The sequence below is a fragment of the Protopterus annectens genome, chromosome 6.part0 (genome assembly GCF_019279795.1).
Source record: "Protopterus annectens isolate FY-2018-M chromosome 6.part0, PAN1.0, whole genome shotgun sequence".
NCBI lineage: Eukaryota > Metazoa > Chordata > Ceratodontiformes > Protopteridae > Protopterus > Protopterus annectens.
Genome location: NC_056737.1, coordinates 41,820,160 through 41,844,984, shown reverse-complemented (window position 1 = coordinate 41,844,984; position 24,825 = coordinate 41,820,160). Strand labels below are relative to the sequence as shown.

At 41.6% G+C, this 24,825-nt stretch overlaps 1 protein-coding gene across 2 annotated transcripts in view; it reads right to left on the bottom strand.

The window, feature by feature from the left end:
* SRP14 (signal recognition particle 14) overlaps window positions 1–24,825 on the bottom strand; it is a 137,054-nt gene that overhangs the window by 91,352 nt on the left and 20,877 nt on the right. For both annotated transcript variants that reach the window (XM_044073834.1, XM_044073835.1), the window contains one exon: window positions 15,876–15,948. In XM_044073834.1, the coding sequence (XP_043929769.1) occupies window positions 15,876–15,948 (73 nt within the window). The remainder of the gene's footprint in view (window positions 1–15,875; window positions 15,949–24,825) is intronic.

Below are 24,825 nucleotides of genomic sequence, written 5' to 3'. Positions count from 1 at the left end.
GGTGATCTCTGCCTAACATACAAAGCTATGTCAAACCCAGAGCCGTTGGACATGCTCCACTTACTTAATGAAATCCCAATCCCTCAGAGCTACACGCTCTAGGGACCTAAACCTCGTCACCAGAATAAACAGAACATGCCGGAGGGATAGATTCCTGTCCCAGAGACTTCCCATACTCTGGAATAAACTACCTATCTATATCAAACAAAGCTCCTCATTAGCACTCGAAGAAAAATCTTGATGATTGGATGGGAAATAGGAAATTCACCCCAGGGATCACCTCTGTGGCTCTGCTCGACAGTGGCACAGGAAAATAATTTTCTTGGGTGGCAAAAGCCAGGGTACCTTTTTGGCTGGGCTTGTATAGGCCCCAGGGCCAATAGCATGACAGGGGAAACAGTCATGCAGCATAGGACACATCTGTCCAGATCTTGAAACAGCTCAGTGGAGTGAACGGAGAGCCACACAACTTTACTCAAAATCTAGGCAGGCCAGACTGTGCAACATATAATGCACCACTAAGAAAATTGGCACATGTTATCACATGGTCTAATGTCTCGTAAGATTAGAAATATGCTATAAATGGTGATGAAGCTGGCAGCACAAATCAGGATGGCTGAAATTAAGACTGAGATACCAAATTTTACATAGTGTAAAAAGTAAATACAAATGTTTGAAATGCCAAACTGGGTACAACGTACAGAAGTGAAGCAGAGTCTTGCTCCACCACATTACTGTGATATGGTCTTTGAAAACTTGGAGGGGCCCTGGAAGAAAGATGAAATGAAAAGCCTGAAGAGCTGAAAGGAGACCTCTCATCTCCTTGATGTTGATATGATCTCTGATGGGAAGTCCAGAGACTCCGGACCTTGAGAGAACTGAAGGAAGTGCCCCATCCTCTGTCTGAGGCATCTGAAAAGAGCTCCTGAGATGGGACTGGAGGGTGGAAAAGAAATCCCTGGATTGAGAGAATGCTGATGAATTCTCCACTGAAGCTCAATTATGAGACATGGGTGGAAGAAACTAGGAATTTCAGTGGAGGACCGTGTTAAAGCCACACTGACTTGAGGTACTATAGTTTTCTCATAAGGAGAGACTGCTAGAGGCAGCATAGGAATGGTGAAAGCCATGAACTCTAAAACCCAGAGAAAATCCCTGGCTGCAACAGAAGCCAGAGGAAGAAGATTGAAAAATGCAATTGGAGAGAGGGTCTTGTGTGGAAGCAGGGATGCCAGCATTGGAATGGTCTGGATCTAATCGATAAAAACACGATTCTGAAGAAAATTGGGACATTTCTGAAAAGGAACCAGGACTGATTTCTGAAAATTTATGGTAAGTCCAGGATTTATAATGGATGGTAAACTTGAGATGCTGAAGCAGAACCTCTGAGGATGAAGCCTGAATGAGCAGGTCCTCTAGACAAGGAAAGCTTTGAACCCTTCTCATCCTGCAGAAGGCAGTGACCGGAGTGAAGCCTTAGAGTATCCTTGGGACAATATTTTTATTTATTTTACATTTGTTAACCGGGGGGTGCCTGAGCCAAAAAGGCCCTTTTTCAGCAGAGGCCCAGGGAGAAAAGCTCCACATAGAGAAATTAGATACATTTAGACATTATCAGTATACGCACAAATTGCAAAAGACATGTTTTTACAGTGGTATGCATCACATTAACAGTGGAGAGAACAAGAAAATATTAATTTAAAAATAGGTAATTAATAGATTTGTGGTGTACAGCTAAAATTTGGAACATAGGTAGGATCCATACATAGTACACAGGGTACAGTACATGCATTGTAGATTAGCCAGTGTTTGTGAGTAAGAGTGAAAACTATACATGGTGTGGTGTAGTGGTTATTTAAATGACAGCAGTCCTGCCATTCATTAAAGAAATGGTTCAACCGCAGCCATTTGGTAACATCTCTCTATATTGTAATCTGTCTGAAAACTGGAAGCTGTGGAGAATTTTTTATTCAAAAATAGATCAGAGAAGCCAGAAAAGACTGCTATGCTTCTGAACGATACCCCGAAAGTCTGTAAGAAGTCAGAGGAAGACAAAAAAAAAAAAAAAAAAAACTGAAAAGTTAACTTGACGTTTTTCTTCTCTGAGGAAAGCAAGTCCTACAGGATCTACTAATGCTTGTTTTACTGAACTAAATGATACCAAGACTAAATTTCCACCCTTTAACAGTACAAGACAAGTCATGAAAATAGCACGAGAGAACAAACAACTGGTAAAACAAAAAAGCGTTGACGAGTTAAGGAACACCTGGCAAAGTCAAAATATTAAAGTCAATGTAAACGCTCTTTATTTAAATAACGTTTTCGCCTCTGCTAGCGCAGAAGCTTCATCAGACATAACAAGAAAGCGCCCAATGAACACAAATTTAAAACCTCAAGCCAAGCAACGTGATGTCATTTCCTTGGCAACACTCAACAAGATAGTTAATTATTTTAAAAATATTTAAGAAAAATATATACATGACCAAATTATACACAGCAATTCACAAATTATATAAAAATATATAGTGAATTGGAAATAGTTAAAGATAAAAAATTAAGTTAAAAACTTTAATTTAAAGCTATCAGAAGCTGCTTAGTACTGCTTACACTCCAACAGCAGTGCGATACATTCATAAAATGTAGTATCAAATAGTAAAGTGAGATTACTTATTGGAACCTACAATATAAAAACAATGATTCCATATTAAAGGTGAATTAAATATTAATTTAATTACAAAAGCTACTCTTAAGAAGAATTAAATATTGAGTAGCTAATTCACCTCATTCACTACCTAAGGTAACTTCTGTATTTTAAAATTGCAGAAATATTACAAGCCTCATTCAACCCAGGGACAGAGAAGGCATCCAATAGAATTTGCCACTCTAGTTCTCTTGTTTCAAGTAAGAGGGACTGGGGGCCCCCTCTAATACCCACTGTAACAAGATCTATGCCCATAAAGTGAAAACTGTGCCCAGCATGACTTAAAATATGTTTCGAAAGGGCGTTGTCGCCTTTTTTATTTTTTATAGCGTAATTATGTTGGTAAATATGGTCCCGTAATCTACGGTCCGTCTTACCAACATAAAATGCTGGGCAACAGTCACAAAAGGCAACGTAAACAACTGATTTCGTGTTGCAACTAATCTTGTGTTTTATAACGTATTTCTTGTCTCTAATGGTAAAAGAACCCCCAACCTTCAAAAGTCTGCACCAGTTACAAGCCCCACAAATGGCTGTACCAGTATATCTAGATAAGGGGTATGAAGATTCCACCGTCTGTAAGAGTTCCTTTAAGTTACTTCCCCTCTTAAACACAAAGGAGGGGTGTGTTCCCAATATATTTAATAAAGTAGCACTATTTTGAATAAAGTGCCAGTTCTTCTTGACAATAGAACAAATGTCTCCAACAAATTTATTATGTGTAATAATCAAGCTGGTCTTAAAGTCCCGGCTAGGCAAATGATGGAAAGACAAGGAGCCAGCAGGCTTATGTCGATTAGAGTGAGCTTCTAAAGGGGAGGATCCAGGTAAGGCCGCAGTAATGACAACAATATCCTTTCTAAACATATTTGAAGTCATGCTGGGCACAGTTTTCACTTTATGGGCATAGATCTTGTTAAAGTGAGTATTAGAGGGGGCCCCCAGTCCCTCTTACTTGAAACAAGAGAACTAGAGTGGCAAATTCTATTGGATGCCTTCTCTGTCCCTGGGTTGAATGAGGCTTGTAATATTTCTGCAATTTTAAAATACAGAAGTTACCTTAGGTAGTGAATGAGGTGAATTAGCTACTCAATATTTAATTCTTCTTAAGAGTAGCTTTTGTAATTAAATTAATATTTAATTCACCTTTAATATGGAATCATTGTTTTTATATTGTAGGTTCCAATAAGTAATCTCACTTTACTATTTGATACTACATTTTATGAATGTATCGCACTGCTGTTGGAGTGTAAGCAGTACTAAGCAGCTTCTGATAGCTTTAAATTAAAGTTTTTAACTTAATTTTTTATCTTTAACTATTTCCAATTCACTATATATTTTTTATATATTTTTATATAATAATTTTTTGTGAATTGCTGTGTATAATTTGGTCATGTATATATTTTTCTTAAATATTTTTAAAATAATTAACTATCTTGTTGAGTGTTGCCAAGGAAATGACATCACGTTGCTTGGCTTGAGGTTTTAAATTTGTGTTCATTGGGCGCTTTCTTGTTATGTCTGATGAAGCTTCTGCGCTAGCAGAGGCGAAAACGTCATTTGAATAAGGTGTTCCTTAACTCGTCAACGCTTTTTTGTTGTACAAGACAAATCAGATATAAAAAAAAATGGAGAAAGATTAGAGGGAAAAAAAATTTAGATTCAATGTTAAAGCATCTCTGATGTATTCCTTCACTACTGCAACTGCTCTCATCCTTTCATTACCTAACCAGTATTCCTTTCTAACCTAATCAATCAGTCTCCCACTTATTTCTGAACTTTCTTTTGGAGGACGTCTGCATTCTACCACCAGCTTTACTTATGTACCTCATTTCCATACCTGGCTGTGCCATATTATGAGATGATTTACTCTGAAGAAACCCAGTATAGAACTGGGTGAAAGCGCTCAGTGTATGTTTGTTTGTTTTATGGAATAAATTGTAGAGTGATGCAGTGATCTGGTGTGGCTTCATTCGCTTTATTACTAAAGTTGGTGGTGCCATGATTGCTCCCCCAGGCTAGTGAAAGCATATAAGGTACACATACTAAACCTAGAGTACTTGATAATAGTTTTCACTCTCTCACAAACACTGGCTAATCTACAATGCATGTACTGTACCCTGTGTACTATGTATGGATCCTACCTATGTTCCAAATTTTAGCTGTACACCACAAATCTATTAATTACCTTTATTTTTAAATTAATATTTTCTTGTTCTCTCCACTGTTAATGTGATGCATACCACTGTAAAAACATGTCTTTTGCAATTTGTGCGTATACTGATAATGTCTAAATGTATCTAATTTCTCTATGTGGAGCTTTTCTCCCTGGGCCTCTGCTGAAAAAGGGCCTTTTTGGCTCAGACACCCCCCGGTTAACAAATGTAAAATAAATAAAAATATTGTCCCAAGGATACTCTAAGGCTTCACTCCGGTCACTGCCTTCTGCAGGATGAGAAGGGTTCAAAGCTTTCCTTGTCTAGAGGACCTGCTCATTCAGGCTTCATCCTCAGAGGTCCTGCTTCAGCATCTCAAGTTTACCATCCATTATAAATCCTGGACTTACCATAAATTTTCAGAAATCAGTCCTGGTTCCTTTTCAGAAATGTCCCGATTTCTTCAGAATCGTGTTTTTATCGATTGTTAGATCCAGACCATTCCAATGCTGGCATCCCTGCTTCCACACAAGACCCTCTCTCCAATTGCATTTTTCAATCTTCTTCCTCTGGCTTCTGTTGCAGCCAGGGATTTTCTCTGGGTTCTAGAGTTCATGGCTTTCACCATTCCTATGCTGCCTCTAGCAGTCTCTCCTTATGAGAAAACTATAGTACCTCAAGTCAGTGTGGCTTTAACACGGTCCTCCACTGGAATTCCTAGTTTCTTCCTCCCAGGTCTCATAATTGAGCTTCAGTGGAGAATTCATCAGCATTCTCTCAATCCAGGGATTTCTTTTCCACCCTCCAGTCCCATCTCAGGAGCTCTTTTCAGATGCCTCAGACAGAGGATGGGGCACTTCCTTCAGTTCTCTCAATGTCCGGAGTCTCTGGACTTCCCATCAGAGATCAGATCATATCAACATCAAGGAGATGAGAGGTCTCCTTTCAGCTCTTCAGGCTTTTCATTTCATCTTTCTTCCAGGGCCCCTCAAAGTTTTCAAAGACCATATCACAGTAATGTGGTATACAAGCAAGCAAGGGGGACCACATGGTTCTACCTTTTTGCAAATTTGCTCTTCAGGTCTGGGATCTAGCTGTGCAGTATCAAGCTACTTCCAGCTGTCTACATTCCTTCACAGCAGATAATAGTGGCAGATGCTGAGTAGGTCCAGCACACAGGCTTACAAAATGGATGGTTCGCAGAGGTGTTTCTGGACACTGGGCATTGGTGGGGTATCCCAAGCAGATTTGCCTACCCTCTGAATGGACAGACAACTTTTTCTCTTCCAGAATCCCAAGCTCTCTGGCCTGGATGGTGGATGCCTTCTCTTCCTTGGAAGGTGATGTCTCTCTACAACTTTCTTCCCCTTCCAATTCAGAGTGCCCTGCAACAGATCAAGCAAGACTCTGCCAAAAGGGAGTTGCCAAAAAGATTTTGCAGAACACTAAGCCTTCACTTAGCCAGGGGAAAATCACCACAAGTTACCTCACGAGTGGACCTTCTCACACAAGACAAGGGGTTTCTTATCCATAATCACTTGCCCACTCTAACTGATGCTATAGAGGACAGGGTTTTGATCCCTCTTAAGGATCTCTTCTCAGAGGATGTGCTTATGGTTCCACAGGAGGCTAGGAAATCTTATTTCTCCAAATGAAAAAGATTTTATGTCCGATGTCTCTCTCGTAACCAGGATCCCTTTTCAGTGCAGGTTCCTCTGGTTCTCTTATTTGTGCAAATTGTTCCACGCTAGGTTAGCATATTCAGGTTAAAGCTCACCTCTCAGCAATTTCTGCTCGTCCGCCTTGGATTCCTTCTTTAGCCTCTAGGTTTGAGGTCAAACAATGTCTTAAAGGCTTCCTTCATATCAGACCTCTCAGTAAGCCTATTCCGCCTTCCTGGGACCTCAGTTTTCTGCTTGAAAAATTGACTCTGGTTCCTTTTGAGCCTGCAGCTTCAGCATCTTTGCAACATTTTACTTTAAGACTGTCCTTTTGGCCCTTAATTCAGCTTAAGTCTATGTCTGAACCTAATTTCTTGGAATTTCACAGGGACAGGGTGTCTGTGCTAACCATCGTTTATGCACAAGGTGGCCAATTAGTTGTCTACTAATTTACTATTTTCTCTCTCTGTAATCTGATTGTAAGGTTCACCCTGGATTTGCATAGGCAGCTCAGATATTATTTGGATAAGACTAATGCCATTCACAAATCTGAGCAACTTTTCCTTTTACTCCAGGTCTTTGGGTTTGGCAGTTTCCAAATACAATATTTCTTCCTAGCTCTCAAAGGCCATTTCTTTTTTGTTACTCTTTTCATGGTAAAAGACTCTGTAAAGGCTCATTCTAATAGAGATGTTGCTTCCTCTGGTGCCTTTTTAAAGGACTGGACACCAATTATATCCTTGAGGCTGCTACCTGGAATTCTGTCCATCCCTTCACTAAACAATACAACTTGGATGTTGTTTCCAGAGCAAGAGCTGACTTTGCCAGAGCTATACTGCATGGGTTTCTGGAGGGCTCTTCTGTACCTTTCTCGAGCTTATGTACTCTCCCTTAGATTATGAATACTGCAACAGTAATATGGAAGGACATAGTACAGTTGTGTAAAATCTTACCATAAGAGTAGATGCACTAACAGAAGGACTTGTCCCCTCCCTCCTTACTCTTCTGCTTTGCCCTATTCCTGCCTTCCTGGCCAGGGATTCCTCTCTTTCTCCTTCTGGATGCACCATATTCCTCCTGATCCCTTGGGACATTTTCAGTTCTGAGGTACATCTGTGCATCACTTTTATGCCCAGGGAGCAAGTGTCTGACATACAAAGTCTATAAATTCCAAAGGTTTTGGTATACTGGCTGGATGCTGGGTTATCCTTGGCAGGAGATGCCTAATGTAAAGAATACTGCAACAGTGAAGAGAAGCATCTACTGTTATGGTAAGATTTTACACAACTGTACTTTACACAGCCCTTACAACACATGCAGTTTTGACCGGCTACCATTCTGCAACTCCATTTCAAGGGTGCTACGGCCCCAAATATTTTTCTTGAGGTTGTGTGCTCTCCCCTCCAGTCAACTTCCAGGTCTTCAGCCAAGTCACTGACCTTGCAACCGAATGTGGCAATCAGTGGTTTGTGCTATGGCCTGACTTTCACTGAAAACTTTGCATTTGCCGATTCTACCCTAGTGCCCTTCCCTCACAAGGAGGAAGTTAGCACAGTCGCATGTTGGCCACCCTTGTACGTGATCTTGCGATCTCTTGCTGAACCATGTGCTGGCTACAGTCAAGCTATATGCCAGACAGAAGTCTAGAATAGCTTCTCCTTTATTCAGTGCCTTACTCATGTAGACTCTGGCAGTCCTCACATTCTGTTCTATCTGTCCTGATATGTGCATTAGGTCCCCATTATCAACTAATTTCATCCTGCAGCCTGAACGCATTCCTTTCCTCGCTATCACAGTCCAGCTGTGAGGCACAGGCAGAAATTGCGAGTAGTACCCTATCTTTACACTGCAGTCTGCCACAAGTGTCTAATTCTGAGGCCATCCTTCTGGCATTTCATCAAAACCAAGCTTATGCCAAAGCCTCTCCCTCACCAGTTTCCACACACTTCTAGTCTGTCCTCCTCACAAGTAGTAGTCTCTGGATTACAAGCAAAGTAGATTTATAGACCTGGATACAGAGGATTTCCAACCTCCTCCTCTTTACCATCATGTTATCCACTTCCAAGTGGTGTCCTGTCAGTGAACCTACACTTATAGCAATCTTCAGTTTGCATTTGGCAGTTTAATGGGTTTTACATCCAACTTTTGCTTAGAGCTACCCTAGGTAATCCAAGCTGAGCAGACAGACACTAACCAGGCAGTAGGCTATTCACCCAGATTTGCTGGATTTTATAGCAGGCACATACTGGCCAATCGAGGTACAGACCCAGCCCCACAGTTAGCATGGGTCCCTGGCATATGCCAAAGCAGGCCAGGTCCCCAACCTACTTATCACTTGCCCATATTTGGCAACATTAGTCAATGCAACTTTTTAAAAAAAGGTCAAATGGATAACTCTTGACACTGGGCTCAGTCTGTAATTAATTAGTGTTCTCCTGTCCAGAGGATACTGCATACCAAAGAGAATGATCAAAGCAGTTGCTCCTCAGACTGGCACTATCCAGATTCAGTGCTACTGTCCACAACTCTATTCTTGGCAGTGTCTGAGGTAGAAACAATCGGCATGATTTTGGGAGATATAAGGAGCCTCACAGAAACAATGAGAGCATGCAAACTCCATACAGGCATTGGCCAAAGGTTAAGATCAAATCTCATCTTGTGCACAGGAAACAAGGACCTTAACCACTATGCCGTGTGCATGTTAACAGGGGTAAACCCAGAAAAGGACATTTCAGTGCTGTGAAACGTTTTGAGACTTAAGTCGTTGTTACATTCATTTTATATCCTAAAAAGACCATAGTGCTAAACTACATAGGTTCATAGGTTCATACTAGGCTATCTGCCCGAGGGCATTTATAAGCCTAGCCCATAGTTTTGTGGCTTACGCCACCCCTTTAGTTTGGAGAAACTATGCCCATTATTTTGCTGTGCCTCTGTCGAGCAGTGACACTGAGGTAACCCCTGGGGTGTATCTGCGATCTCCCATCCATTGGTCAAGATTCCTCTTGAACAAGGCCAGCGAGGTGCTCTGCCTCACATAAACCGGGATTTTGTTCCACAGCATAGGGAGTCTTTGGGTGATGAATCTATCCCTCCAGCAAGTCCTATTAATAACCGTGTCGAGGTTTAAGTCTCCCGCCCTTGTGGCTCTGAGGGATCTAGATTTTTTGAGATGAAGCATGTTCATCAAATCTGGGTTTGACATGGCCTTGTATGTCAGGCATAGGTCACCTCTGAGCAAGCGGTAAGCAACTGAATATAACTGGAGTTCTTTCAGTCGGGCAGCATAAGACAGATTTTTGAGACCCTTTATCCTTTTGGTGAGGAACTTTTGTGGCCTCTCCAGCTGCTGCAAGTGTCGGGTCAGATACATTCCGAATGGGGCATTGTACTCTATCATTGGTCTGATGAGTGATGAGTATAGGGAGACTATGACTTCCCTTGATCTAGATGTGAATCCCTTCATGATAAGGTGGGCAATGTAGAAGGTCTTCCTAACTACTTTAGCAATATGAGTGTCGAATGAAAGGCTACTGTCAACCTGGGTTCCCAGGTCCCTAATTTCTTCTGTGTTCAGGGGATTGCCACCTATATGGTAGCTAGGGGTAACCTTATTTTTCCCGAAGGTTATGACTATGCATTTCTTGGCATTTAACTTTAGGCCATGGCTCTGGCACCAGTTATCCGTTTCTGTGAGACCCTTCTGAAGGATATCGGTGTTGGATGTGTTTTCAACTACGGCGCCCAGTTTGCAGTCATCTGCAAACCAACTCTGACCCTGTGGGTTCTGTCACTCAGCCAGTTTGCAACCCATCTTGTAATGTATGGGTTTACATTTAAGTAAATGAGTTTTTCAATGATACCCGAGTGAGGTATTGTATCAAAAGCCTTCGCCAGGTCTAGGTAGGCTGTATGGACTGCCTTTCCCTCATCAATGGCCTTGGTGACCGTTTCAAAAAAGTCAACCAAGTTAAAAAGGCATGATCTGCCTTTGACAAAGCCAAACTGGGTTGGATCCAAAGTCTGCAAGTTCCCTATGTCTTTATTTACGAGATCCATTATGATCCTCTCCATGGCTTTGCAGATAAGGCTTGTCAAGCTAATGGGACGGTAATTTCCAGGGTCGGTGGAGGCACCGCCTTTGTGGAGTGGGACCACAGTCGCTGTGCGCCACTCCTGGAGTGCGTATCCGGAGGTGAGACTAAGATTAAACAGCTGTCCTAACTGCGGGTTTAATTCCTCGTTGAGTTCATGGAGCACACAGCCGGGGACACCATCAGGTCCCATGGATGCTGTGTTCTTTGCCTTGGAGAGAGCAGTTCTCACCTGGGCGTTGGAGATGTTTGGGGGGCTACAATCATTTGGTATAGATATCTCTCCTTTAGGGGGGGAGAAGTTTGCACTGAACCTGTCAGCCAGTATGTTGGCAATGTCTGTAGGATCAGTAATCTTCACATCATTTTGAACTAATTCTGAGCATATCTGGGAGTTTCCTCCTAGGTTTCTGACATAGCTAAAGAATGCCTTATGGTTGTCTTTAGAGTCCTTAGCTATTTTTTTCTCAAAATTAGCTTTGGATGATTTTATGAGAGCTCTTAGCTTTTTACTTAGTGATCAGCGGTGTCTTACCTTTTAAGGATTTTGCTCCATCTTGTAGTAGCTTTCTCCTTTTGTTGTAGAGTTTGTTTACGGCTGGGGTCCACCAGACTGGACGATTGCCTTTGGTACAAAGAGTCTTTGTTTTGCTTGGGATTGCCTGATCCATGCAGCCCTGCAGGTGCTGGCAGAAGGCATTTGTAAGTGATTCAGCGGTTTGAGTAATGTTAACCGCCGGCTCAGGGGCCTAAAAGGAGACCACACTAGTCTTTAGAAGTGTGAAGTCGGCTTTCGAGAAGTTCTTTACTGTGGTCTTTTTCATTTCGGGTGGGGGCGGGATGAGGACCTCCAGCGAGATTAGTTTGTGATCAGATCTCACCAGTGAGGGGTATACTTCCGGCGTTGAACATTGTGCTCCCATGTTCGTGATGATGAGATCAAGTATGTTTTCTCCTCTTGTGGGGATGGTGACTAGTTGTTCCATGGCATTTGAGTTTATGAATTCCAGGAACTTTTGGGCTAGAGTGTTTGGGCTTGAGTAGTGTTCCCAGTCTATATTAGGGTAGTTGAAGTCACCTAGTATGATGGTGTTCGGAGATACATTTATCCCCTCCAGTGTTTTCAGGAAGGCCATACGAGGTTCCTGAGTTTGCGAGGGTGGCCTGTAACATGCTACAAATTGCAGAGCAGTCTTGCCTATGGTTAATTGCACCTGGATGGTTTCCGATGCATCGTGCGATGCCACCAATCTTGAGGCGTGGGTGTCCTTGATGAATATGGATACCCCTCCTCCTTTCTTGGTATTGTCCGGGTTTTGGGGCGGAGCATGATATGAGGTAAAACCTGATAGTGCTGGGGTGCTCTCAGGAGCCATGAACCAGGTTTCTGTCACAGCACAGACATCGATGTTCTCCATACTGAGAAGGGCCTCGAGTGCGTGCATCTTGAGGTTGAGACTTCTGGCATTGAGCAGCATTACCCTTAGTTTTTTTCTTTGTTTTGTTCTAGGGTGGTAGGTTTAGAATTTGAGCCTTGCCTAAAAAAGGCACTATGGGAGTGGCAAGAGCCTTTGCCAAAATCCGGAATCCCAGGGGTGACAAGTGCAAGCAGTCCCTTGCGAAGCAGCGTGGCTTGTCCAGCATGTCATCCCAGGCAGACAGACATTGGATCCCCTTTGAATGACACCAGAGTTTAAGCCAATTGTTAAAGCTGATCATCTTATCTCTGTATTGTGGCATCATTCTTGGTGAAGGTAGGATACTGCTCAAGGTCAGGGTCATACCTGCTTGGGCTACATAATCAGAGAGCTCCTCTATGTCTCTTTTCATGTAGTCCAAGGAGGTACGTCTCAGGTCGTTAACACCAGCGTGGACAATGATCGAGTCGTACTTGTACCTGCTGTTGAGAGACCTGAGTGCATGCGTTATGTGGCGGATTCTAGCACCCGACAGGCAGCTTACTGTGACCTTCTCCTTACTCAGTCTGGTGAGCTGGACGTCAGTGTGTCTGACTATGGAGTCACCAATGACTAGTGTGCCTGGCATTGTGTTTGGCCTTAAGGGCTGTGACTGCTTGACACTCTGACTGTGTGGTCTATGTGTTGCAGGTGTTGTGTTCTGAGGTGGTAGTTGTTTGGGTGTCTGCTTTGGTGGCCTCTGCTGTTTTGGTAGATTTTTGATCAGAGCCTCCAGTATGTCTTTGTGTGTTTATGTGTATGATTTGAGGTTGTGATGGTATTATGTGAGACTGGGTCTATAGTGTGTGTGGTTACCTTCTCCTCCTGTCTGGTCATGCCAGTCCTATGTTGAGAGAGCTCAGCCTCCAGTTTGGCCGTATAGTTGCATCTCTCGCATGTATTTGTGTTTTGTGGGAGGAGGAGAGGGTTGTCTGTGTACATGAGGCAATTGTAACATTGCCTCAATATTCCCAGGTTCACCAGCTGAGCAGGAGAGGACATTAGCAACTGATCCCTCGACATGCTAGAAGGAAGAGACAGAAAAACTTAAGAAAAGGTTCTGGGGGATGTGGGTGACCGAGAAATGGGGTTTGCTTTTTTGGGGTACTTTCTATAACAAGAGTGCTGTATCGAGGTGATAAGTACTGTAGGAGCAAGTGCTTTGCTATACAGATAGAGAATAGTCTACTTGGGAGTCAAGTAGAGATAATTTATAGTTGTAGGATACACTAAATAGAACAGTAGTATACTTTGAGGAAGGTAGTTTTAAGGTAAAATTTGAAGAGTGGACTTTGGGTAGCCCTAATAGTTTAAATCTGATTAACCGGCGCTGCCCTAGTGTGCAACGGTAGCAGCTCCTCGCTAAAGCGCGCTAACGCGTGCTTTATAGCAGGGGGCTGGAAAAAACAGGAAATCACCCAAAATGGCCGACAAATTACTAGTTGCTGCTTCTAACCACTCCTCTGAGGACAAACAAGCAGCTCAGTACTCCCCACTCCCACTGGTGAGTAAAGAAACTACCTCTGGCCACACAAGAAAATGGAGGAACACAGAAACCAAATACAAAGCCCAGGGATCAGCAAAATCTGATCACTGGAACAACTAGCTAGGAAAGTTTAGGAAAGGAGAAATATTTTTTTGGTTTTTAAATGCAGTAAATGCTTTGTTTTCGACTAAATTGCTATCAAAGGCTGGTACGCTTGAGTGTATTAGCCTGTTTGTTACTTTTAAGCAATACTTTAGCCCACAAGTGCAATCAACAATATAAGCTCGCAAAAACAGGAAAATAAGGTAATACCCATACTTACAGGGGATACAAGATGAAGTAATTCGGTATATGAATTAAAGATTGTTACGGCAGCGCTATGGAAACGTAGGAAGAGACTAAACAAATGAGAATGCAATAAGAAGAGGGAAAAGAGGAAGAGGATTTAGATGAAAGTTGAGAGCAAAGTAGCAGAATGTATTCCAAGAAGCAAGTGAGCACAGGGATGTAGAAGATTTTACCAATAGGAATGACTGCAAGCAGGGTACAGAAAATAGGCAACAAGAGGCTGGAATTTACTGTAAGAAATTAGTAGAACCACCAAGGTAGTAGGAGTAAATAACTTGAGAAAGGTAATAGACTGGGTCCTTCCCAATCATGGACCGATTACAGTACAGACAAAAAAAGGGACAGAGGAGAGCTAAGACCAGCTCTAATGGAGAATTTGTAGTAGAGTCTAAAACAGAAGCAGCTGTTAAAAAGGGATAATCACCAAATAAAATATTCCACAATAACTATAAAGCGGTATAAACGATTAAGAGAAGACAATGGAAAGAAAATCCTATAATGCTCAAGTTGGCAAACTCCAGAAGGTTTTGGAATTCTGAATAGAAGTGTTCGCACAGGATTTTCCTAGGACAGATGTACAGTACTCTATGCTTGATCTAACAGGCTTGTCCAGAGGGAAACACACAGCATCTATCCTCAGAATTGTGTGCAATGTCAACTGCACAATTTTTTTTTTTTTTAAACATGCCTCCAAATTCAAATCAGACAACAGCTGCATAACAAGCACTGCTATTAGGAATGCACTATATATTTTCAATTAAACAATACCGGGGGGACAAGAGAGGATTGCAGCACCTTCTAAAGTATGAAAGAACTTAGGCTAATCTTAAACTGATTAGAAAGATTTTGCAGTACCACACATTAAATCTTATGCATTACTCCTGTTTTTATGTACAGAGTATTATGATTGGTTCACCAGTCATAACCTGCTTATTATGTGTTCAAGACACAGATGCCAAGAACCTCACCTCGAAAGCGAAGCCATACAAAACACTTCACGAGCACTGTAAATGAGGTAGTGTAACAGTCTTGTTACGTTTTCTTGCCACACCTCTCAACTGTGTAGATTTTTGCAGACATCCAGATTACTGCTTCATACTTTTGGTCTGTTCCTCATACAATACACAGTTTTTGGATAAACTGAGGCTTGAAGTCACTAAATAATGACATACATTTGAGTTTCAACATTCGCATTCTTCAGATTATGCAGGTCAACGAACACCTTGTTATTCAAGCAATTCAAGTTTAGTTAAGGACATGTTAAGGGTATGGACAGCAGGCGGAAACAAATGTTCTGTCGCCATGATTTGCTAGTCAGTACTGCCTAGCACAGGACCAGACCTTAACATAAGCAGGGGATACTAAACATTTAAGTTAGAGTCACAAAGCATTCTGGTGAGTAACTGGTTTGTGCTCCACTATTTGGATAAATCAGCACGCTCCATGCGCTACATATTTATTCACAAAACTAACTTCGAAAAGTCTTGCCCTGGGATTCAATAAAGCCCAAGGTGTACACTTTGAGTGAACAGACAAACAAGCACAACTCGCACCTTCTTCCTCCCAATTTTAGTTTCCTATTGATTTCCTTGCAGCTTTAAATACTGAGGGGGATTCATAAAGCTTACCACAAAGTGCACTTAGTATAATCTGACTAGAAAGCACAAAAAATTTGGTAGGGATGTTCTTGAATGCAGATTGTCAGTTATTGAATCTGGCCCTTGGTTATCACAACCGGTCCTCTATCAGACCGTAATGCTCTCACCTTTACAGCCATCAACTACAAAAATAAAATAAAATGAATCAACATACGACAAAGAATTAGAAAAACTCTACAAATGTTAAAATCGAACTGTGAATTCCCTGAAGTCGTATTTGTATGGTAAAATAAAGACTTGGAAAGGTCTCTTACTAACATCTGGAACAAAAAAAAAATGTACAAGGGTTAAAATGATAAATACTGCACACTTACATTTTTTCAGTGTAATGTAAACACTCCCCGTTGTCCGACATTTCTGAAACAGGCGGGTAAGTTCCGTCAGAAACTAAGAATAAACAGAAAAAAATTATTAAACTGTTAAAGATCTCATTCCCCATTAAACTACAAAGCCTTTACTATATCAAATGTGTAGGTGGAGAGAAATAATTTTTTTCAGCCACAGCACAGGTCATAAAATACTTGGTGGGATGTAGTTGACAGACATTCGAGCTGCACATTCCAGTTCTCAGATGTACAGGTTTTCCTATCTTACAAGGCCATCTGGCAACTTACTCTTCCACTACCATTGTAATACTGTACCCAGCCTCCAGAACATGTAAATTAACCCTCCCATTCCAAATGCTCCTGGAAACATGGTAAAAAAAGAACATCACGTCATTGCAAAAGAAATCACAAAAGAAAATGAATGGAATAGGAGATTCAGCTCAAGCTTATACCTCAAAAAACAGAGGGCCCTATGTAGTACACTTCACGCAACTGTCATAACTGGTTTTAAGACCACCTGGCTGCAGGACAAAGATGGCAGCCATCCTTCCTCAAAGGCACTTGTCTATCAGTACAAAGATTTAGAGTCTGCAAAGCTACCATACGCAAGGAAAATACTGGATAGAACTGGAGGATATAGGTCCATTTCTAAGACTTGTGCCAGAAATGTTATGACATCACACCACGTTTCCCCAAGCTGCCTGGAACCCTCCCTCCTTCCCCATCCTGTACATAAAATCGCTCAATCTCTAGCTCTCATGTTATGGGGCAGAGCTAGAAGACATAGAAAAGTAGGTAGGAGAGAAATTACCTGCAGACAATACATAGCAAAATTAGGTAACTGCAGACAATACATAGCAAAAGATGGAAAAAATGTATTTTACAGAATATGTACCTTCTTGTTGCTCCATCATTACTGTGAATACACAAAGCAAAGCAAAGTAAAAGAATATCCATTTTCCTTTACTCCATTGGGCAGAGTCCATTCCTAACCATATTGGAGCATACCAAAAATGGCAGTAACCCCACCGCAACCCAAAAAGAGCACAGAGACCTGGAAATATCAAACAGATAATGCCTTGGCAAGATGTTCATGAAGAATGGGCTGCAGAGGCTGTGGGATCACAAACAATAATGGACTTTAAATAGGAGGAAGAGATTACCATTCTAGTAGAATGAGCTTCTGGAGTTGCCTTCAGGGGCTACCCACCTGCAAACAGTGGCCTTAAAATCTTCCCTACAAAAAGCGTACCAAATATAACAATGTGCAACAATAACATCCTTAAAAAAAGAGGAAGGATTTAGCTCTGTGTGGGCATTACACAATATACTCCCTTTCAGATGCCAAGTCGTGAAACTGCATTTACTAAAATTTATATTAAAATCATTCCTATTCAACCATTTATACTACTCTAAATTAACAGATCCTAACCGAATATATCACCTGCACATTTGGCAATCCAAGACAGAAAAAGTGCTGGACCTGAAAACAGATCCCTCCTAAACATCAACCTAATGCTGTCAATTATATTAATGCTTTCCTTTTAGAAAACTAGCTTAACATGAAAAAACTTGTCACGTTTTCTATAACTGCATGTCATAGGATCATAGATTAGTACTAGGCTAACTGCCCTTGCGAGCCATTTTAAGCCTAGCCAGTTATCCCTTGTGATACTCTAACCATGCACCTTGTGTAAGGCAAACACCTTAACCATTAGGCCACCCTCTCAACTTTGGCGCACTACTGAATGCTTTCAAGATATCTAAATAAAACACAGTCTATTATCTACAGCCCTGTTCATAATACCTAGCCAGCCATTAAGGAGATGTTTTCTTATCATATTTAGGTCTGAATCAGAGAAAGACGCACACTGCTTATGTATGGGTGTGTGGACAATCACAGATTTACCTTTTCTTTGAATGATGGCAGCTTTGAAAGGAATGTGGGATATAGGGCATGGAAGATGCAGTGTCTTGCATAAACTAGTAGTTTCTGAAAACTCTGTTTTCGATCTCCTGTCCATCACAAAATGTTATTTTAGGCTGTTATTCAGTTACTGCCTAAATGTTTTTCCAGAGGCTGCTATACCACTCTAATAAAATTTCTCACACCCAAGGATTGCCAACTTTTGATCTATAGCGTTTGGAAACTGAAAGAAGCTGCTAGCCATACGCCTTTAGCTTAATCCAAGTCAGGAATAACAATACTTAAATTCATTAGCATTAAGGAACCTGTTGACAATGTGGTTATGGAAGTCTATTTAAGCTAACAGAGAAAGGATAAATGTTTAGTGGAGAGATGAATAGAAACAAAGACTGCTTGATAGTAAGTGTGTCTCCTTGGAATGTCTTGGCAAATGTGTTTACGGTCTTCTTTGCTAACTGGTGGTATGTTCTAACTGGTTACAACCCAGTACTTTGGCAAAAACGGAGTTATAACGATATAAAACACAGAACAAAAAAATACTAATGTAACTAACTAGCTTAACTGTTCTGTTGGTATCACACATTTTGTGCCCAAGAGTTTGTTTTCTTATATCCAGAAGTGTTCTCTTATTGCTCTGTTTTGTTTCGGTAGACACTGCTGCTGCCAGAGACATGCTTCCTTATTAGGCACAGTTTTGCAAGGTGTGTGCATGTGCGCTACAGTTTTGCAAGGTGTGTGCGTGCGCGTGTCTGTGTAAAAGGAAATACCAAAGGGCTTTGGCTGACTAAGTATGAGATGACTGCATGCTAGGAGCAGTTACTGACTCCCCAAATGACAAACGAACAATAACTGGTACCAGAATCATGAACTGAAACTAAACTCCAAAAAATACATTATCGTATCCTTTAGGAAGTAATCTACTCCAGAGAACTGCCAAATTGACAAGGCCCCCTGAAAACTGACCCAGTTGTTTGGCATTTGGGAACTTGTGTGTACAGTGACTTATCTTTTGACCAACATGTGCCCAGAGTCATAAAAAGTTGCTCCATTTTGCATAGCTTATAAACAAATTGATTGTGACTAGATCTAGAGGTGTTGTTGCAAAGCCCTCATTAGGTCAATCATTTTGTACAATGCCCACCTTTAGCATGCGATTGTCCAGACCCATAACAAACTGGAAAACCTACAGAGATACCTTACTAAAAGGATACAAGTGAAACAATAGGTCTTGGAGCATGGACCACCTCAAAGATTTTTCACTATACTCTGCATCCTACAGCATGCTTAGATATGACATGTCTGGCATTCAAGGCATCCTCTGACCTATTACAGATGGACCTACTGAACATCAGCAAGTCAAATGGCATCAGAAATACTTAGCCCAGGTATCTAAACTGATGTTGTGGAGAGATGGATATATATCACAACATTGTTCCAGAGCAGAGTATCCATTCAAATAAAAACTAATCTTATCCCTGTCGATATTCAAATGAAACTTGGATCTAAGGATAGGTAATAGAAAATGTCCTCAAGGATTGCACCTCATTCCCACTAATGGATAGAGGCAGTTTCCAAATGCTGAATCCCTTACATGGGGGTCCTCAAATTATCTATGGTATGATCACAGTTGCTCAATAGGGCTAATATACAATCATCAGCCATGGGATATGCAAGACTAATCCAGAAATGTTAATTCAAGCACCAAAAGGGAATTGGCTAAGCTTAAAATGTCCTCCAAGTGAACCTATCTTGTGGTAGTAAATGGTTTAAAAAAAAAAAAGTCCTTTTTAGATCACCAAGTCCCCCTCTCAGCCTCTGCCCCCCCAGTCTTCAACAGCTTCCAGCACCTATGCCCCATTCACAGAGAGGGGGTCACATTTTTCAGGCACCAGGGATGCACGCATCATAACTCAAAATATTAGCTTTACAAAATGTACCAACATTCTGAAATATGAACCAAAAATATATACAATATAAAATAAAATATTTTAAATTCTTTACCCTGGCACTGCATACACAAATTTTTAAAGAGCAAAATCAATAGGTAACCACGGTAAAGTTCCAGATGGCTTCAACAATTTGATTTGCTGAGCAAGTCCTACTGGCTACAGACAATTAAAAAAACCCTTAGCTGATCAAACAAGCATTCGCCATGAATGGAGAACTGTAAAACAGAAAACTAGAAGATGCATACATTGATTTACACTCGGTGCAATGGTAAACTTGGCACTAAATGGTGAGAAAGAGAAAATCTCATCTTAGTTTTCAGTCAGAGAATGGCACAACAGCGAGATTGAAAACTACCAGAAAATATTTTCCATGCAAAAAAAATTCAACTCCAAAACAGTCAGTTCAAACTACAGCCCTGGTGAATAAGTGCCATGACAAAGTCACAGTATAAATGTGCTCATAAGAAAGTTCTTAATTCTAAACAAGCATTTGAACACCCTGGCATGAAAATCAAACGGGACTGGACCAGTGAGAGAAAAATTAAAGACAAAACACTGAATTAGTCAAGGAATATGTGGAACACACTTGTCAGACATCAAAAATCTCTTCCCTCATTTATCCACGTCATGCAGACTGAGTGGCTTTCAGAATTCACTATACTTCACCTGAAAGACCAGGCCTTTGCAATCAATATAAAAGGGTACCAACACACCCAAGAAGCCAAACCCATAAGCAGTCACCTACAAATGGAGAAACCGACAGTCTAGCCCAAAGAGAAGAGATCAATATCAGGTGCATTTGTTCTCTCTGGATCAGTCTGGTATTAAATAACTGCACTGACCACAATATCATCCTAAAACAGAGCCCCTTCTAATCTTTGACTGACACAAGCCTGCCTAGAATATGTGCTACCATTTAAAGTAAAGCACTTAGGAGTCACCCAACCCAGATGTCCAGTGCTTGCCTGCAGCGATCACACAAGTCCTTGCACCCTTGTCCAGATCAAAATCTTCAATCACCAAACTGTCTAAGTTACATAAAATATTAATATGAAGAAAAAAATGTATACACAAATATAAAGGAGTTCTAAACAAGCTAGCACTGAATTAATTGGAAACAGTACAGTGGAAACATACAAGGGGCAGCTACAGATCTGAAAATTTATTTTATTATAAAGAATTAAAATATCTGAACTTGTGCATTTATTCATGTAAATACTTGAATTAGACAATTTTTGTTGGTAATTGTCTAGGAATGGGAGATTTACTAATTGGTACTGTGAGAGAGTTGCTAATGCATGTCAGACTCCCAAATTGTATAAAAACAAAGCATTAATTTAAATATTTGTTAACTTGCCACATTTTATTATGGAAATGTTTGTTTTGTTATACTGGCAGGTTAGACAGGCATTTTCCATGTCTGAAAATATAAATATGCATGTAAAGCACTTTAAAAACTCCCAGGCTCTCTCTGTGCAAGACAAGTCCCTGAACAGGAAGGTGTAAGGGAAAGAAACAGGTTTCCAGTGACCTGAAACCATAGGGAGGGTGGGTTGGCATAATGGTTATGGTCTTTACCCCACAGATACAAGGTACAGGGTTGACAGGTTCATGGAAAATACTAGGCGCCAAGACTGCAGAAGTAGCAGATGGCCTTGTAAACTACAGAATGGGTTTTGCAGGCCACTGAAAGTTGCACACTTCTCAATCCTATGCTCATGCTGGATTCACTTAATGTCAAAACAAAATTCCATAACTTTCAAAAACTCAAAGCTGTGAAGCAAAAAGTTATAACAGTACAAAACAAGCCACCCATCTAGTGTCGAATAATTTTAATTACATGCATCAGCTTAAAAGCAGAAAAAAAAAAATTGTAACAGAAGGCAAAACCCCCCACCACCACCCCCACCTTAAAAACGATCATCACAGAACTATGGGGAAACAACAAAGTACAGGCAAACTTAGATACCCTCTCTATCCAGTTTACAATCACACAGAAGTCACAACATGCTGCATACAATTTAACCAGGAAAATGCAGTGGTGAAGAAGCCACAATGAAAACCATACGAAGTCAGACCAGTTCATATTCAACATGCCATCCATAACGATTTTCCCTATATGTCCACAAAGTTAACCTCAAACAGCAAGTCTCTCAACGAGATGAGGGTCTGTTCCATTATAGTAATGTAAAGTTTTAAAAAAAAAAAAAGTAACTCTACATACACCTGCAACCCTACTCTTGACAGAAATGTGTCTGCCACAAGGAGACATGAGATTCTGAAGACAGGATGGTAAACAAAAAGGAAAAACAAATGACGGACTACAGGACCTGCAACTGTGGACCCCCCCCATGTAGAATTTGGATCACCCTCTCCTGCACAGGTTTGGCAACTGTTAATGTGCACACAGGGATGCAGACCCCCCCTCTCAATTATATACATTGTGACACAGACTGTGCATGTAGCCCTCAAGCCCACCAGTCTCAAACACTGTCCGAGAATACCGATAAGTTAAGGGTGGTATCAATATATACCTCTCAACTTCTAAGAATTTCAAGAGCAGTACATATACAGAGTCCATCTAGCCATAGAAGTAATACAAGAGGATCTGCAGAGCACCAGAGAGAACAACCTTGCATATTAACAGACAAGTATCGGTTTCATGAAGTAACAAAGGAGATGTTAACTTCTTTTTTTCGATTACAGAACTGAGTCATGTCTTAACATAACGTTCCATCTGTGTCGTTTATCTTTGTTCATTACCATTAGGACCTCGATTCTGTCCTTGGAACTAATGCAGCAGTTTCCAAGCTTGCGCCAGCCAAAAACTCTCAGCTAAGACCTACCCATAATGCACCTCTTCCTAGTTACTTCAGATCGAGTTTGCCTGCCCTTAGAGAATAGATGTAGTAACAGAAAAAAATAGGAGGTGCTGTCTGAGCAAATTCCCCAACCAGGAGTTCCTGAAGTCCACCAGGAGTCCAGGCAGGGAAAGGAGGGTGGGAAGTAATGAATGAATAAAGATCAACAACACAAACGGAACGTTATGTAAGACAACTTCTTTACCTGATTATGTAAATCTTTGTTTATTCATTACCATTAGGACAGAGTCCCCAGGTACTATAGTCCTGGGTGGCCCTTAGGAAGGATATTCTTGAGCACCATAGAACCAACAGATACTCATCCTCTGAAGGCCAAATCCAATTTGTAATGCGATATAAAGGTACGAGGTCTTGCCCAAGTGGCTGCTGTGCAGATGTCATCCATACAGGCTCTGGAATGAAATGTTACAGAAGTATCCATAGATCTGGTAGAATGAGCCTTTATTCTAGAAGGTAAGGATAGCTTATTCTGTTGGTAGACAAAAGGTAGACGTTTTTAAGCCAGGCGGATAAAGTCACTTTGGAAACAGGTTTACCCAATCTGGGTCCTGCAAAGGCCACAAACTGTTTTCCTGAAAGATTTAGTCCTGTCCAAATAGCAACGAAGCTGCAGATGCACATCAAAGGTGTGCAAAAGGTGGTACTCTGTTAGAATGCTGAGGGAAGAAAACCGGCAGGTCAATAGATCTCGTAGGTCAGGCAGCCTGGCAATCACTGGAAGTGAAGGAACCAAACTGAGCTTGAAACTGTGCACGTTCAGATGAATCAGTCCAAGGAGGAGAACAGGTCTTGGGAATGATCCAGGATCCGCGGACTGTGAATCAGATGAGGCCATAGGGAAGACCCAGTGGCCAACCGTGCGTTGAGTATTCCTCGATGGTTCCCCCTGAGGGGGGGATCAGGGCAAAGTAGCTTCTGCATTTGTAGTTTAGGCGGGGGAAGCAAACAGGTCGCAGCAAGGCTTGCCCCAGCGTTAGAAGATCCGATCTGCTGTTACAGGGTTGAGGGACCACTCGTGAGGCATCAGAACGTTCCTGCACAAATCGTCCGCAATAAAAGGTTGGAACTCCACGAATGCGTGTTGCTATAAGGAAGCGGTTGGAAGCTATAGCCCAGTGCCAAATCCTCATGACTTCCAGACACAGGGGGGGTAAGACCTGGTTCTGCCTTGCTTGTTGATATACCAGACAACTGACATGTCTGATCAAACTGCACTGGACTCAAGAGGGTAGGGACGCATGGAACGCTTGTAAGGCTAGGAGAACTGCCCTCCGCTCCAGGACATTATGTGCAAATAGGCCTCCATGGGGGACCAGGTGCCTTGGAGAGTCTTTCCCTGGAAATGCCCCCCCCCCCCCAACAGGGAAACATCTGTGGTCACCATGGCTGTGGGCTGGGGAAGACAGAATGGTAGACACCAAAGATTCATTTGTGGGTTCATCCACCATAACATTTCTTCCTTACAACGGTTTGACAGACCTAACATGTGGGAGAGCAGGTAAATTAGCAGCAACCACTGTGTGAAAAGGAGCCACTGTAGGATTCTCATATGCAGTCTCGCCAGTGGTACCAACGTAATGGCAGCTGCCATGGAGCCCAAGAGTTGCAGTACAAGATGTGCAGGTACATAGGTCTGAGAAGGTGGTCTTGGATTTGGTGTGTTATGTTCGAAAACCTGTGAGGGGGGAAGAGAAGCTCGACAGGATGGTGTGTCAAAGACCACTCCAATGAATTACAGTGTCTTCGCTGGAGACCTTGAGATTTGTCCTTGTTGACTAATCTCAAAGTAGAGAGCAAGACCTTGAGTGTATTGTAAAAAGACTCGTGGTCGGAGCAGTAAGGAACAAATAGTCTAGATAGGGAAACACCTGAAATCCTTGTAGTCAAAGATGAGTTACCACAACTGCCATACATTTGGTGAACACTCGAGGGGCTGTCGAGACCGAATGCCAGTGCCCTGAACTGGTAGTGATTGGCTCCCAGCCAGGAGCAGTGTGATCCATCTTTGTGTGGTAGCACATGTCCTGGAAGGTCTAGAGAGCACATCCAGTTATCCCTACCTAGGAAGGGAAGAAAGGACTGTATCATGACCATCCAGCAATTTTGAAGTTTGATAAATTAGTTCAATAGGCTGAGATCCAGGATTGGTCTCCAGTCCCCTGTCTTTTTTGGCACTAAAA